The 16,971-nt window shown below is 41.4% G+C and overlaps 2 protein-coding genes across 13 annotated transcripts; both read left to right on the top strand.

Moving 5' to 3' along the window:
• The first annotated feature begins 1,039 nt into the window (after positions 1–1,039).
• LOC145912560 (inverted formin-2-like) lies at positions 1,040–12,621 on the top strand. Of its 12 annotated transcripts, none has more exons than XR_014403307.1 (23): positions 1,040–1,167; positions 1,266–1,458; positions 1,528–1,649; positions 1,727–1,809; positions 1,880–1,995; positions 2,062–2,221; positions 2,291–2,324; positions 3,053–3,082; positions 3,481–3,628; positions 3,739–4,006; positions 4,065–4,776; positions 4,847–4,985; positions 5,154–5,268; positions 5,555–5,791; positions 5,994–6,115; positions 6,488–6,685; positions 6,967–7,164; positions 7,733–7,867; positions 7,999–8,090; positions 8,203–9,215; positions 9,514–9,584; positions 11,401–11,437; positions 11,995–12,621. XR_014403307.1 is itself a non-coding variant. In XM_083000068.1 (23 exons), exons 2-22 carry the CDS (start codon positions 1,270–1,272, stop codon positions 11,429–11,431), a joined length of 4,260 nt encoding a protein of 1,419 aa, XP_082856194.1. In that variant the 5' UTR covers positions 1,040–1,167; positions 1,266–1,269; the 3' UTR covers positions 11,432–11,437; positions 11,995–12,621. The 12 variants fall into 12 exon arrangements, 11 of the variants coding, with proteins under 11 accessions (XP_082856194.1, XP_082856193.1, XP_082856202.1 ...); XM_083000068.1 differs by lacking the exons at positions 3,053–3,082; positions 9,514–9,584 and adding exons at positions 2,601–2,624; positions 10,932–11,055; XM_083000067.1 differs by lacking the exon at positions 9,514–9,584 and adding an exon at positions 10,932–11,055.
• Positions 12,622–13,335: 714 nt separating this feature from the next.
• On the top strand, positions 13,336–16,888 carry LOC145910213 (large ribosomal subunit protein uL6-like). Its single transcript, XM_082997258.1, has 5 exons — positions 13,336–13,362; positions 13,748–13,886; positions 13,942–14,067; positions 15,844–16,057; positions 16,739–16,888. The coding sequence occupies exons 2-5, from the start codon at positions 13,761–13,763 to the stop codon at positions 16,843–16,845; spliced, it is 573 nt and encodes a 190-aa protein (XP_082853384.1). The 5' UTR covers positions 13,336–13,362; positions 13,748–13,760; the 3' UTR covers positions 16,846–16,888.
• Positions 16,889–16,971: the final 83 nt, after the last annotated feature.

Here is a 16,971-nt window from a genome sequence, read left to right on the forward strand (position 1 = left end):
TTGGCGGCGACTGAAAACTTTGGTCGCCGCGTGATTCGATACTGGACAACGCGGTTGTGGCTAGTCAGATATAGGTATCACGTATCAGCAAGATTGAAACGTGGCATATGAATTTATTGACATCAGAATCAAAGTTGTCTCGAAAGTTATTTAGGCATGTTATAACAGTGCAAATAAAGAAAAACGGTAGCGTCTTTGCGGTGTCACTGGAAATGTAAAGTTGTACATCGCGAATCAATTACGACACACTGTTTGACAACAGGGTGGGGTGAAGTGGAGTCCGTGCTCTCTTACAACCAAGTCAATTCTTTATTTAGGTCACTTTAGCCAGGCTTTTGCTTCTAGTTGTTAGTAGATGAAGTGGATTTAGCAGGTGGGCGTTGCATATACCATCAGTTAGTACTTAGTTACTTGAAATAATTTTGAATCCAGGCGCAGTTTACTTAATTTTAGACAATTCAGGCAATTGTCAAAACGATATGGTTTAAAAGAGATTACTTAAAACATATATGCGCACTGACTAACTCTTGAGCTTGTTGAACCCGGGCTTTTATTTGATGAGTTATTAAATCTCAATAGCGCGGAAGTACAAAGTGTCCAGCTAATGACTGGCGAAAATTGTATGCCTTCGTCAGCGTGAGAAAAAGGCCGCCTTCGTCAAAGCCGAAAATTTCTCGCCAACCCAAACCCTGAAGGCTGAATTTCAGCAAGTCGTTCCAGGTTGACGAAACGCGACAGGGTCTGTGTTTACGTTTTACCAGAAGCCTATTGTTGAATGGTCAGCAATTGTTGAAAACCTAAGTTTGTCAGAATGAGTTACCGAAATGAGGGCTCAATTGTTGAAGTGATTCACTTTTTCTGTGCTGTAGCCTCTATTTTTTGCTGAAGTAAATGCCATTCAGTCGCTGTGATTCATCACGTTTTTTGTGCGTTTTGCCGCCAATTAATTATAATTGCAATTAGCGTATGTCAGCTAAAACCAAATGGCCTGAGACCGTATCAGTATGAGGCCAAAGTCTCATTGTGATTTTCTATATGCAGAGTGTATAAAGCATAACCGTTAAATTAGTCGTCAATAAGTCAGCGATTATTTTTTAGCCGAACACGCTTGCAGACATTTCTCATGACCTTGTAAATGCTTACAGCTTGACGGAAAGTAATCAGTTGGTAAGTACCCTGTAAAAGCGTTTACCTAGCAAATGATTTACTTAAAGTTTGATAACATGATTGTACAAAATGATTACATATCGTGCTTGTGGTTTCAGTATCATGAAGAAACGGTGGTCGTCGATTGCTTTGCAAGCGCAGCAAAAGGAGAAATCAGAAGCAGAGGAAACCTTATCAAACCTAGAAAATGCGGAGCCCGAACTTTGCATCAAACTTTTGCACTTTCCTTCTGTTCAAAACTTTTCGGGTTTGAAAAGGAAAATACAGCAGTGTTCCGAAGAATGGATGCTGGTAAGGTCGATGTTTGAATACTGTCCTCTGCTATGTGAGCCATCGATTATGTTCTATTTACTATTCCAGGGGTTTTTGGACCAAGATGGCCTGGGTGTGCTGTTTACCACACTGGAAAGGTTGTCCAACGAGAAAGCCAGATCATCGAAGAATTCCATCATTGCGTCAATGGAACTTCTTCATTGTGTTGGGTATGTCAGGGAATCTAATCCACTTTTACGTTATTTTACACCCATATAAGCGTTTGAGCAATTTGTTACTGCAACAGGTGTGTGAAATCGGTGATGAATTCCCGAACAGGCTTGGAGTACGTTATTTCGAAGAACGAATACACGCGAATGTTATCTTCAGGTATTTTAGACTGACAAGGCCACAGCTTGTATTCCGTGTTTGTGTTTACTCTCAATTATTTGTTCTGCAGCGCTGGGAAGCAGTAACATTATGGTAAAAAAGCAAGTATTCGAACTGCTTGCTGCTATGTGTATCTATTCACCCGAAGGCAAAATACGGGCAATAGACGCGATGGAGCATTACAAAGTAAGTCAATTTGACACTCATGTGCTGGTCGCCATCAAAAGTCAATGACTCCATTCGCTTTTGCAGCAAGCCAAATCGCAAAGATACAGGTTTAGTGCTGCTGTGAACGAATTGAGAACCAACGAAAACGCTCCCTACCAAACCGCAATATTGTCGTTTGTCAACGCTGCCGTGTTATCCACAGACACCCTGCACGACAGGATGCAACTTCGCAACGAGTTTATTGGTAATGTTTTGAAAATTGTAGCTTACGATAAAGTTGCATGTGTAAAGCCGACATATTTCCTGTTTTCAGGCCTACAGATCCTCGACATTATTTCGCAATTACGGTTAGTGCATTTTTTACAAAACTTATAGCTGCATGAGTTATTTTGTTTTATGTCTTTTGTTACTGATAGATATACACATGCACACAGCATACTGCCTGTATTGGTACCTAACCTTGAAGTTTTCATTTGCCAGGCACCTTAGTGGGTGCCTGGACCATAACCACAAGTTCTTGGCTCTATCCATACAGCTTTCATATTAAATACTGTTAATTTTGGTTATATACTGACCGCATTTGGTTGTCGAAGTAACCCTACTTTCACTACACACATTCGCAGGGAAACAGCGCTCGTTTCCGAATTGTAAGTTGCAGCTGTATAACATAGTAACACTCATTGTCACTTGGTGGTAGATTCCAACGAGGTGTACTAATCCCAATCCATAAACACATTGCATCAATCACTTTTCTAACGCTGAACCCTTAGCACGTCGCATTTCCTTTTCGGTGCTTTCCCATGGAAGTCGTGACTTGTTTACGCACAAACTGTCAGTCAACTACAAATGCACGTTGCATGTGAACGCTGCCATTTCCTATCGGCAGCATGATGTTATAATCAACGTCTTCTGCGTATGGACGTGGGTACCCTGCATACAATGCTTACTTGTTTGACTTAAAGTCGCGACAGCATAAATGTTTGTCGTGGCGACATCTGTAAATTAAACGGTCCAAGCAACAATAATCCAACTTTCAGCAAAATAAATTGAGCAAACAAACTGCATTGCATTGTAGAGCGTCTATGTTCCTGGAGTCTTCGGATAGGTAAAAGCTGTGTTTAAACTCCATCGCTTGCTTTTATATATCATGATTCATGCAAAGCTTATTTCGTACTTATGCAATTAGACGCCAAATTTTGTCGATCAAGTTCAAACAAACAGATTTGAATTTTGCACGACGTCTACGTGATTGAGCATATGCTGCGCTAAAAATGTGTGCAGCAATGGTTAAATGGATTTTGAATCTGATTTGTTTGATGCTATAAAAGTGATTCTTTACGGTTCGGTGCAGAAAACAATCATTCATTATCCATGACTTTTGACAATTAAATGCAAAACATGGCATAGTTGCATGCGAAAGTTGCTTATGATTTTGAGCGATGAATTGTTGCTGTTCTAATGTTAAAATCATCTTTTGCGCATTTACACAAGTTCCTTGTATAGCCACAGCGAATCCGAAGACTTACTGATTCAACTTGAGGTTTTTGAGGAACGTAAACTCGAGGACGAGGACGAGCTAGAAAGCTTAACGAACGCCTCCGGCATTGACCTCAACAACCACCAAGACGTGTTTTCTGCCGTTTTTAATAAGGTTGGTCAGACCCGTGTTATTAGTCAGTGTTTTTTAAGGTCTTTCTCTTACGTTTTAATCCTGTGTAAAATAGGCGAAACTCAGCTTAAACACTGCAGTTGTGATTGTAGATATGCGCTGGACCGCAGAGCAACCATCTTCTCGCAATCCTTCAAAGCTTTTTGCAGCTCAATACCGAAGATCCGGTGACGGACGTAATATGGGAGGTGGCAGAGGTGTTGGTACAAAAGGCTGTTGTGATTAAAACGAAAGACGAGGGAAAGAAACTGGTCAAAGGAAGGGAGATTGGGCCGCGTGCGGTGCAATTAAAAAAGGTTGTGAACGTTCATGTACAGACCGATGTTGACCCGAAGAAAGATTCCACACCGCCTTCCTCAGGTAACAGCATTTCCCAAGTCATGTTACCACTTGGTCTAACAAGTTTAATACTCACCAGGATATATTCCTCCTCCACCACCAACTGCAAAAATCCCTTCCCCACCTCCAATGCCTGGTTCAATTCCTCCTCCGCCCTTATCTGCTGGAATTCCACCACCTCCTTTAATTGGTGCAATTCCACCTCCACCAAGTGGAATTCCTCCTCCTCCTTCCATGGCAGGTGGCATCCCTCCTCCTCCCCCAATTGGTGCAATTCCACCCCCACCAAGTGGAATTCCTCCTCCTCCTTCCATGGCAGGTGGCATCCCTCCTCCTCCCCCAATTGGTGCAATTCCACCCCCACCAAGAGGAATTCCTCCTCCTCCTTCCATGGCAGGTGTTATCCCTCCACCTCCCCCAATGGGTAGAATTCCGCCCCCACCAGGTGGCATTCCTCCTCCACCAGGTAGAATTCCTCCTCCACCAGGTGGCATTCCTCCTCCACCAGGTGGCATTCCTCCTCCACCAGGTAGCATTCCTCCTCCACCAGGTGGCATTCCTCCTCCACCAGGTGGCATTCCTCTTCCACCAGGTGGCATTCCCCCTCCACCAGGTGGCATTCCTCCTCCACCAGGTGGTATTCCTCTTCCTCCGGGTGGAATTGTTCCAGTGGTAGCAAGTTACTCTTACTCTGCGCCGCCTCCTATGCGCTCGTTGTCTGTTCCTAAACCAAAGTCAAAGTTACGAAAGTTTAACTGGCAGAAAATACCTAGCAACGCTTTAAAGAACAGGTGACGATTGATGGGGGTTTAAACTTAGTATCAGCAACTATATACAATATATTTAACATTTGCAATACAGAAGCAATAGTCTGTGGGAATGTCTTGAACGAGAGGCATGCGAAGTCGAACCGAACTACCAGGAGATAGAAGAACTTTTTGCGCAAAAGGTCATCTCCAAAGCTCCAGCCAAGGCAACCAAAAAAGCTGCTCCGACCGAAGTAAGTCTTTGTATGTAGTGATTGATTCTATTGGGGGAAGTTCACCACATCCTGTCACCTTTATCGTAATTGTGTTGTGGAAACAAGCGCTTAGTTTTCAGATGGCTCCAGAACACCTGCTTTCCGGTGTTAACTTTTCGACCGGATTAACTTCCTCCGTTGCTTTAGGTTTCCCTTGTCGACTCGCGGCGAAGTCTTAACATCAACATTTTCTTGCGACAATTTCGTCTCAGCCACGATGCCATCATCGCGGCTCTAATGGAAGGAAACAGAGAAATTCTCAGTGAGCAAATAAATTATTCATCGCGTTATAACACAAACCGTTTTAAATTCATACAACCTTGACAGGCCTATGCATTGCGCCCAATGAAAATTATGTAAGGATCAATTTTCTTACCCCATCCCTATAATATTTATGCTGGTATTAAATAGTTTCGCGATTACGCCCGGAAAAATTTTTAGAACCTGCCTCGCGGCCATACGAGGCATGTAAAAAATGTAACGCCCTATTTCCACTCTTAACAATGACCGCACACAAGCCAACTCAAGCATAAACCATTTTCGTACAGCCGAGGAGAAATTACAAGGCATGCTGAAATTTCTACCTGAACAGACTGACATCGAGATGATTCGTTCCTTTCCTGGCGATCCGGCAACACTGGGTAACGTCGAGAAATACTTTCTCGCCTTATCAAAGGTTACCGGCTACCAATTGCGAATCGAGGCCTTGATCACGCGCGAGACTTTCGAAGAGGCGATGAATGATATTGGACCCGCCTTGCTTGACGTGATGACGGCGTGCAAAGGTATGGCCCTGACATTACGCCGACTCAGTGGGGTGGGCTTAAAACGCTTTGTGGTTTTGAACGTGTATCGTATGCGTCATATAGGTAAGTTTACGACGTTCACCGTCATTTACGGACACATGTTTAAACAGGCCCATTACCTTTATGCTTTCACGGAATGCTTTTGTGAAAAGTAAATATTACTGCTTGGTATATTGTGCAGAAATCCGCACATGCAAGAAGCTCGAGGATTTCTTGATGCTTATACTGAAAACAGGCAACTACATGAATTTTGGAGGCCACTCCGGCGGCGCCCAAGGCTTCAAAATAACCTCCTTATTAAAGGTCAGTAGCAAGAAGTCTCTTTGTGCACAGATCGTCCATACAACCGTATAGGGTTCTATTTCTAAATTTGTTTAAAACTCAACCTTTCTTATAAAACATAAACCTAAAGCATTTCTCGGTTTTGGTGAATGGAACTTACGCAACTCGCCAAACACACGCCCAGGTAAAACTAGCGCCCGGAATTAACCCTGCTATTTGGAGTAAATGAAGCGTGAATGTGTTGTTCGAATACCAGGGCCTGTTTTACGAGAAGTTAAGTACACGAGACAACTTTCTTTTGACTGGGCGCATTTTTGATAATTGAAACAACTTTACGTGTTGCAATCTTCACACCCATGTGCGTGTACTTACGTGAAAATACCTCTTTGGCAGCTTTCCGAAACAAAGGCAAACAAACCACGCATGACGCTACTTCATTACGTTGTAATGGAAGCCGAAAAGAAACAGCCGGATCTGCTGACTTTGCCCAACGATCTTGCTACAGTTGAAAAATGTTGCACTGTGTCGGTCGAGCAACTACAAAAGGACGTGAAACGCCTTGCCGGCGTAATTGGAAAGCTTCAACGACAGGTTTGTTAAAAATAAAGCATTTAACTCGCCGCGCTATAACAAAGTTGCCATTCGTTAAAGTTAGATCTTATTGTTCACCTTCACTTGCTGTTAAGCACCTCATACAGCATATGTTCTATCTGAATGTGATATTTTGAGACTAAATTTATAAAATCAATCCTACAACAGCTGTGTAGGATCATAAACTTGGCGGTAAATGTAGAAACCATAAATCACAGAGCAATGTTGTTCATTTGCTTTACGTATAATGCTAGATGTGTATTTGCGTTTCCCCTAAACAGGTCGGTAAAGCTTCAGACGAAATTAAAAAACAATTCGAATCCTTTTTGAGCGAGGCTGCTTCGCGTGTCGAAGTGCTCGACGGACAGCTAAACGAAATTGAAGTTCTAAGAGTTGATTTGGCCAACTACCTCGTGGAAGATGTAAAAAAGTTTAAACTGGAAGAGGGCATTTCTACATTTGCCAAGTTTTCGAACCAGGTAAGTGTGAATTCCCCAATATAAATGTACATTTATGAATACCTCACGTACGCTCATAAAGGCTATAAATCGACCTCCAACTTGTATTTGTGCAACCCCGAAATTGGATCCTATCGTATTGTTGGTAAATCATCACAGTTTGTCGTTGACTGTGCAGCTTCGCTACACATTGCCTTTTGTCCTTTGGCCCTCGTCCGACCACGTCGTTCGAACAGTAACACTGCTATAATTAGGGTGGTATCTATTTTGTAAGCTGGTGTTTGCAGTAGCCAGGTACGGCATGTTTGAATACTAATGCAAACAAACCACGACACGTATTTAAGCTGGGAAAGTTGTGGCCTCTAATTCGGGGTGGGGGTAAAACCTGCAATTATACCAATCCTAATATGGTTAGTAACTTTGTAGCGCGCTGTTCTTGTGCAAATTGTGTGGGCAATGTTAATCCTCAACAGATTTACTTCTATTGAGTTTTGTGGTTGTCAACAAAACCGTTCAACCGACGAGACATTCAAACCAGAACACGCCCAATGCTGTGGCTACGATCCTAACAAGCTTATTGCGATTTCAGATCAAAAACGCAGTAAAAGAGAACAAGGAGCGAGCGGTCGTCGAAGAGAAGAAGAGAAAAAGGGAAGCCCAGGAGGCCGAACGAATCAAGAGCGGGGCGCCAAGAAGCAAAAGAAACGCGCCGCCACCCGCCGAGGTAAAATCCATACTTACCCTACTTGACATTCCGCCTAAACGCTGAAAAAGCTGCAGCATCTGCACTGCCTTCTTTTTGCAGCATAGTAGCTAAAACCTTGTTGACAATGTTACCATTGATTTTTCATACAGGAAAACATAATTGACAACCTGTTAAAAGACATCAGGAAAGGTTTCAGGCTTAAAAAGTCGCCAGCGATGGATGAAACATCTCCGGAAAGCGGGTACACATTGTCATGTGAAATCCTAAACGTATTTTTACGGCAATGCCTTCCAATGATTCCATAAGTTACATTGTTGTCCAGGGCATTCTAATTAAGTACATTTCTTCATTAGGCGAAAAGCAACCAAACATGAAGCACCTCTCAAACCTGATATACCGACTGTAAAAAGCAATCCATCAAAAGTTGACACCACCCCGAATCCAACCAATAACAGCGCTGAAAAAGAGGGCAAAGAAACCGAAAAAGTCGACACTAGCCCGCTGACAGAACCCAATAATCCAGTACAAAACCAACAGACTAGCAATGACAAATGTGAAGAACCAACGGTGGTTGAAAGTCCATCGGTCATAATGACTCCGTCCCACGAGCCAGAGGTCGGTGATGACGCAGCAATAAAGATAAAAGGTGAAATGACCGAAGTGGTCAAGAAAGACACGGTCGACAGTATCTACAAAAAAGACCAAAGTAGTTTGGATTATGACCAAACCGCTGATGAAACGAGATCTAACAGCCACAGAACCGATGTGGAAGTAAATGACACCGAAGGAAAAAATGAGCCAGCAGTAAAGACAGACGACGTGGTCCCTCCTGTCTCTTCTGAATCCAGTGACACCGAAACTGGCAGTTCCACAAGTGATAACTTGACTGCAGAAGAAATTCTTAAGATCGATCAGCCAAAAGAGTTCAAACCCGCGTCTGGTGAAGAAGAAAAAACCTCCTTGGTGAATGCGGATGTCGATCGGTCGGTCGAGGAGCCGTTGTCAACGAACAATGTTGGTTTAATTGTTGGCGAAATGCTCGATCTCGATGAACCGGTTGGGTCAAATGGTATCAACAAAATCACCACGGTAGAATTGCAAGAGATTACAGCCGACAAAGCAAAAGAGGAAACTATCGAATTGCCCAAATCGGAAAATGTAACAGACACAACTGGAAAAGACGTTTCTTCCAGGCTCGACAAAGTCATAGCTGCTTTCAAACCTTCCAGGCAAGATACACCAAAATCTACCCCCGTCAGTCGCCAGTCAGGTAATGGAACTTCTGTCGATTCGACATCCAAAGACACAAGTTCTGCTTCAACCGCAGTAAATAATGAAGACAACGAGGAGCATCCTGATATTGCCGGTAGGTGCATTCCCATGTTGTCCTAACTACCAAAATTACGTTTGTTGTACGCAATGCTGATGTTTATTATATAGGTACATAAATATTATATCTCTTGTGTTTATTCAGGCAAACGTATTTTACCCATTGTTGGAAAAAAAAAAGCTATTTTAAGTTTCGTTTCAAATTATCAAGTATGAACTCCTTTTTTTACCAAAGTAACTTCTAACAACAAAGCAGAACGTTGCAACAGGCGTCTGAGATAAACATTATTACGACCGATTTAACATTCTTTTTTGTCCTGATTTCCGCCCCTCAGCATGGCGACTGAAGCAAGAGGAAAGCCATTCAGAACAACGATGTTCGATCTCTTGATTAGAATCAGCTAACGTAAAAACATTTTGCTTGCAAATGGTTTTTGTGAAGCTCACATTTGTTTTACTCACATGGCTTTATGATTTTCCCTAACCAAAGTAGACATTGAAAACCTTTTTTGCAACAAACCGGACATGAGCCTTTTTGTAATCCTTCAAAGCGTGCAGTCTTCTAACAAGTGTGCCTTTTTAATAACCCAATGTTACCAAAACCATATACAGAATACTCCAAGGCGTAGTAAACTTTCAGAGCACCAACAAGGTATGACTCGGTGATAGTATGTACGTGTACATCATTTAGTACACAATCGTGTGCTGTACTAACCACAAATGCATCCCCACCTCGCGTGGGTCCTTGCAGCCCTAAAATGTCATCCAACATTTACGGCAGTTGATGATAGAATGATTTTAGCTCACCGTTTGGTGCAGAAAGGGTGTGGTGTTTTGTTTTGCTAAAATGTCTATGACGCGCATCATTCTGTCACATCCAGCAGGATAAACGATAGCCTTTCAACGTCCCACTCCCATCGCATGTTATTTCCATCAAACTTTCATCAAGACATTAGACTGTTTCTCATCTCTGCTCTATAGTTATAGAGGTTTTGCTTCCATCTGAGAACAAGGGGTAATTGTGTCGTTGGGGATTTAACCACTCAAAGAATAATGGATGTATAGTAAAATATCTGTCGCACTCTCTTTGGGGGACATGTCAACATCTGTCCCCAATCCCAACTCATTACCGCGAACATGAATGTTGTATAGTTGAGCTAAAAAAATTCCCTGAATGTCAAGTATTTAAAACTCATGCCATGTTTGATTTTGTGAAGCAATGCATTGCGGTAATTTTCACACCACCTTTAGCAAGCACCAACACTGGGCGGTGGACGATTAGAAAATCAGGGTGTACTTTTACTTGAAGCCGATTTCTTTCCAGGTGTCATAGGCAACGACAAATTGAACGTTGCGATTAAATGCGAACTGCCAAGCTCTCGCGCACAACAACCGGATTTCGCGTTTGACGAGAGCGGCAGCACCAGTGACGAAGATTTTGAGGATGCTCTCGAGTTTATCGATTAGCGTCACTTCCGGTCAGTGGTGGCGACTGCGACCGGGTTAGCCTTTAGCTGTAAATCACAAATCCCGAACAAAATCAAGCACGTGCAAAAAAATCAACCGCGAATTGACGAACTGCTGTTTTTGTTTGTTGTCACCGAGCCGGGTCCATTGTGCAGCGGCGGAATGACTTAGCACGCGGACTGGTCTGCTTTGTACGAGCGCATGCGTTTTGCTTTGGTTTGCGTGTGTGTACAGCTATGCGAGTGATAGACCATCACATACTTTTTTTTCTACCCATTGTGTAAAGAAACGAGCGAGGCGACGCCTGTCGTTGTGGACCCCGGTCCGAGCTTGGAAAGAAGGGTTACCAACAACGATGCGATTTCTAAGATGGCTTCGTCAGATAAAAAGCATCACCGCTGCACGCTGCAGTAATGTTTTTGGTTGGTTGCGCCCATTTGGTGTACGAGTTACTCAACTCATTGGATTGTCAGCAAATAAACACGGCTTCGCTACTGATTAACCTGCAACTGTCGCAACGGTTATGCACAAAGGCTTCACGCTTCGCTGGCCCTAAAGCGCATAGCGTTGCTTAAATAATAACTTGTCGGTCTAATTTGGTGCCGGAATGATTTTAACCACGTAAACGCGAGCCCACACGAACTACGTTTTCGTGATGACCATTGCTTGTTTGGCCATGTCTTTATTACGTGTCGTAAATTATCGGTACCAACATTGCGACTGTTATAAAACGGCATTTAATGCTTTTTATGCAGAAACATGGATAAAGATCAAGCGGTGGTTTAAAAATTTGTAAGTGGCGTGTGTATGTATCTGTGTTTGCTCATGAATTAGTTTCTGCTCTGTTCTTTCTCACTCCTGTCACATGGTAAATAATAACTGGCTTTACGTCACTCAAATCTGTGAGCCCGATTCATCTCCTCTTGCCAATATGTTCTCATTAACGTAACCGCGCATCTTCAAACATTTCAAAGCAACGGTTTCGTCCTTCGGCGCCTTTTGTGTGCTCTCGGTTAAATCGATAAGCTGGGCAAATGGTAGTTTTGTGTACCCAGCAATCACTGAGACAACACACTTCACCCTATACAGTAGTAGCTTCAGTGGTGATTGGCAGCATGTAACTCATTTCCCAAACTCGATGTGCATGGTAGGTGCGTGACTCACGATCTCTTCATCGCATGTTTGTACCGTAGGTTGTAGTTGAAACATTGCATGCTCTAACAATTTCTCATGCTGCCTTACTTTCCTTATTGGCTTTTGTTTGTTCGTTCACGCGCGTTTTGTCATTAAATATGCTACACCGTTGCAAAACAGCTTACAGGCTATAATGTACTGACCGATTTTTACAGGTAAACACTCGCTCGACGAAGGAGACGCAATCGTCGAAGCTACACCAGTAAAGCAGAAAACAAGACGGTCCCGGATTCCTGTATCTCCTACTAAAATCAAACAGAACAAACAGAAATTACCAGTACAAGGCAACTCGAAACCTACGACCAAAATTACTGAAGATCAACCGCAGTCCTCACGGCGCTCTTCCAGCAAATGGAAGTCCTTGTCGTTGAGGCGAAAGAAAGGCAGTTCTTCGTCGGCAAACCCGCCACCTGTTGCCAGCGGTTCTTCCAAACGTCCTGCAAGGAAAAAACAGACTCAACCTTCGAGTAAGCGAAGGAACGAAGCAGTTTCCCCCTCGGAGCGCCAAAGTGATGAACGACATGGAGAATTTTCCCGAAACTCGTCGCTTCGACGTTCTATAACAAGTTTATTCAAAGGCAAACAGCGCACCGAGACCAAAGCTGGAAGTTCCTCCACTGCTAAAAGCGTACCTTCCGTTGCCGGCGTCTCAAAAAACAAGTCAAAAAACACAAAATCCAAGTCCGTGAAGATTTTTTAGCCTTAGTCGTTTTCGCTGATTATTTTCAGACATAGTTCCTATTGTTTCCTATACTGATTGCTTACATTGCAAATAAAATATTGTTGATATATGATCCGTTTGTATGCAAGGGAAATACAAGGAAAAGGCTGGGATCATTTGCTTCTCAAATTCCGAGTATTAACAAAAAAATTTCTTGAACAACCTTAAAAAGTAGGCTATACCAGTTTCGATTACTTAACGGTCTTAACGCACCACAAAATTCCCAAAAAAATATTTGTGCGTATTTTAAACTGTAATTTTTAAAGTGTGTAGCATTCCATGCCCTGTCGCTTCATTTGTAGGGTATAGTCTTGCGCTATTAGATGGGTCTGTCATATAGAAAGTGCTGTGGGGAATTCTGTTACTCTATAACGACATCTTCTGGCAGAAGAATTTTCTAAACAACTTCACAAAATCAAATATAACAGATACTCGAGATATCGACCCATACGTAAACTTCTGGTAATCTGCTGATCTTTGTAATTCTACCTGACCAATGTCGCGCTACCTTGATGTCATCTCGAAATGGGTAGATGAAGGAACTGTGACTTTTAAATATTCAAAACAACAAAACAATTATGCTGCATAATAATAACAGAAGCAATGGATTTAAGTCGAAAACACAGAAAAAATTCTTTAATTTACTAAAGGAAACCTTGTTGATATGAATTTAATTTGGTAAATTAGCACGAATGAAAATGTCTCGATAAGTTTTATTGCGGCTTCTAGTGGTGATGATTACACCGGTTACCATGCAATTCAGCAAGGCAAAGACGGTCTTTTTCTGAAGTGTGGCAGTGAGGTGTGTATGTTTGTTACGGATCTAAGTAAATCGGTGTTTATTCTGCTTTTTCGTGGTTTAAAGTCACTGCTAATTAACTATGTATCACTTGGATCACCCAGAAAACTTATGTTAGTTAAATTTTTACGCATAATTGTGTGTAATGTTTGAATGTGACTTAAGTGTAACATATGGTATGTTTGATACCTCCAATAAACTCTTGTATACGTTCGTGGTAAATTTGTAAAGGATTTTTTAGATGTGATCTATGATGATTTTACTCAGCTCACTCTGAGAACTTCATGAGCGATAACGAACAAATAAATCTGAGATCACAAACTCCAAGCAGTTGCATTTTTCTCACACAAAATCTATAGATTCCTAACTACATTTTCATGTGCTCAAGGTGAAACGCCACCATGAAGAACATTCACTCCAGTGAAGTGGTCACGCTTCCGGATAATGTAAAAGTCTGGGTGAAAGGACGTATTGTCACAGTGCGTGGACCAAGAGGTCGCCTTGTGAAAAACTTTGGACATCTTAAGGTAAATTATAGTAACATAAGGAATTCAGGTTATGTTACATTTGATGTGCTTGCAGATTGAACTGACCAAAGTTGGACCAAGCAGTGTCAGGGTTGATAAATGGTTTGGAACCAGAAAAGATTTATCATGTGTCCGCACAATCTGCAGCCATATTAACAACATGGCCACAGGCGTCACAAAGGTATTGTCTGCATTCTTGGTGTACATAAAGACATTTGCCTATGTTTTTTAGAGTTAAAATTGATGACACTAGAGCTTGTTTCAACAGTATATATACATTGACCAGTGGTTACCAGATTGGAAAATATGTCGTGCGCGGAGGATTTATCCCGCGCAATTTTCGTGATTTTACTAGCAATCCGCGCAAAAATTATTAATCCGCGCACAAATCGCTCCAAGTCTTGCAACACTGATGACTTTTCCCCAAGACCCCAACTGTTCTGTGCCAATGTTCGGTTTGAAGGCTCTTTGGATATGCTTCACTGACCTGAGCGTTGATTTTTTTCTCTCCTTCTCTCGAAAATCACGAACAACGAAAAAAGGACAAGTTTGAGCGGGGTGAATGCAGTATTTGCCATCTGTATTTTATAATGGCGAAATTACGCACATTCGTCAAATTTGGAAATCCATTTGATCTTTTTTTGGAAAAACATGCGTTTTTGAATTCTTGGGCCGAGTTTTCTGCGCGCATATATAGGAGGTTACAGTCAACCTTACTTAATGTAGTTTGGGGATTAGCCTATGTTTCAAACTCACTTTGCCGTAATGTTTGATCACATTAAGACGGAAGATTGCGACCCAAGCTAAGAGCCATTTTCTAAAATTGATGTTTCTACAACTCGGTTTCTTGAGTTTTCCTTCTTTTCTAAAACGTTCACCAAAGTTTCTTTCGGTGATGGAAGATCGTTTAATGCTGCCTTATTTAACGAAAGAAAGTTTATCCGCGTACATCGACCCCAAACTATACGCAAAAATTGGTCAGGAATTTTGCTTGGTTTTTCATGTTATGTATGCAAAAACAGGCACTGAAGCAGTTGCCGAGTCAATCTACGAGTAATGGAAAAAAGTTTTGAAGTTCTCAAAAACAGAACAATCGTTGATTGTTCTATGCCCCATGCAATCCAGTGTGACGAGGCTTTATACGAGATGGCCAAACTTTATGTTAAAGGCAGCAAGAAACATGGGATGGCACTCATCCCCGTATCGAAAGGTCGTCGGAGTAAACATAGGCATGGCGCTGCTTCTAAAGTGGTTACACGACAAAAAAATTAGGAACCAAAGTTTCCCTTTCTTGCATAAATTTTCGTGATGGCAACTGGCAAGTTACAAATCAAGCGTAAATAAAGTTAAAACGTTTTGAAACACTTGTTTTTGCTTCACAGTTGTTTGTGGCAAATGGTTTTGTTTGGTTAAATGCGTTGTAGCTCCGTGCCAGAAAGAAGAACACCAATTAAACATTAATAAGTTCCTGGAGAAAAAAAGGGTGGGACCACGGGATTCCAACTCGCAACCCTCGAGACTAGCTTTCGCCACCCGTGGCAACTACGCCAAGTCATTGTACCAGACAGCCGCTTAAAAAGCGGATATAATCATCTGTGAAAAGTGCAATTTTATTCAAGTAAACGCTAATAACATTAAAGTATTATGAATCGGTTCTTAAAAATACATTATTCCAGTGTTTTTTGTCAAAGGGAAAATAGGCTTGTTACTAAAGGCACAGTGCACTAAACAACAAAAAAATCTACTACAATCCGCGCAAAAAAATCGCTAGTCCGCGCACAATCCGCGCAATCACCACCAACAGAAAAAAATCCTCCGCGCAGTTTGCAAACTTTCCAATCTGGAGTCGTTATACAATATAATTTGTGGAAAATATGTGGGTGTTACAACCGAGCCTGTAAATAGTCATTTTAATCTTAGAAATGCATGCAACACAATTTTGTTTTTTGTTGGTTAGGGATTTAAGTACAAGATGCGATCTGTGTATGCCCACTTCCCCATCAACTGCAACATAACCGAAGAAGGATCAAAAATAGAGATCCGTAACTTCCTTGGTGAAAAATTTGTCAGGAGAGTTAACATGAAGGATGGAGTAGTAGTGTCTGCTTCACCCAAGCAAAAGGATGAACTGATCTTGGAGGGCAACGATATAGAACAAGTCTCCCTCTCAGGTTGGCAATATAAAATATCATAATGTTGTAATATATATGCATATATATATATATACTTAATATCAAGGGTGTAATGCAGCATTAGATACTTAACATAACAATATTGATAAATGGTTAACATGTGAAAGTTTTTTTATCGTTGTGAATGTAATCTTCTCATTAATTAAGCCAACACCACTGTTTTTTAATTTTTGTATAAATTTTTTTTGTAAAAAAATTCAGACGAAATTTGAATCCATCTAAGAGCCTATACATTACGAAAGGTCTTTTAGTTATCTGAGAAGTGATGTTATAGTTAGTGTTCAGTCCATTTGTTTGGGATCTATGATGAAACACAGATTCTGAAAAGACAAAAATGTTGAAACAAACTCTGAGATCCCGGTTTTTGACTTTGGCATACATGAAGTGCATACACACACACACACACGACACAACATAAACATTACCTTATTTTTTTTGCAGATTTTTTTTTGTATATATGTATGAATAATACTAAGTACCTTATGTATTATATTATCGTACACATTTTTCACAGGAGGTAAGACGACAGCCAATGTGATCAATGATGAAAATTTCCTCTCTGAATACAATATGAAATTGCATGATTTCTGAGATCGCATTTTGAATTATTGTAGTTTGGCTTCAACTAAATTTATATTAATTGCTTCCTAATGTTTTTAGCTGCACTTATCCAGCAGTCCACCACAGTCAAGAACAAGGACATCCGCAAGTTCTTGGATGGAATCTACGTTTCACAAAAGACCCATATTGTGGAAGAGGAGGGATAAAAACGGGCATCGTTTCTGTTCTAATAAAAAATATCAACCGAAACTGTATTAGTTCTTTGTAATAATTACAACCTGGTCAGTCAAGATATCTTTCCTGCGTTAGCTGTTGAACACTAACAGCTGTAC

This window comes from Ascidia mentula, chromosome 8 (genome assembly GCF_947561715.1).
Source record: "Ascidia mentula chromosome 8, kaAscMent1.1, whole genome shotgun sequence".
Taxonomy (NCBI): Eukaryota; Metazoa; Chordata; class Ascidiacea; order Phlebobranchia; family Ascidiidae; genus Ascidia; species Ascidia mentula.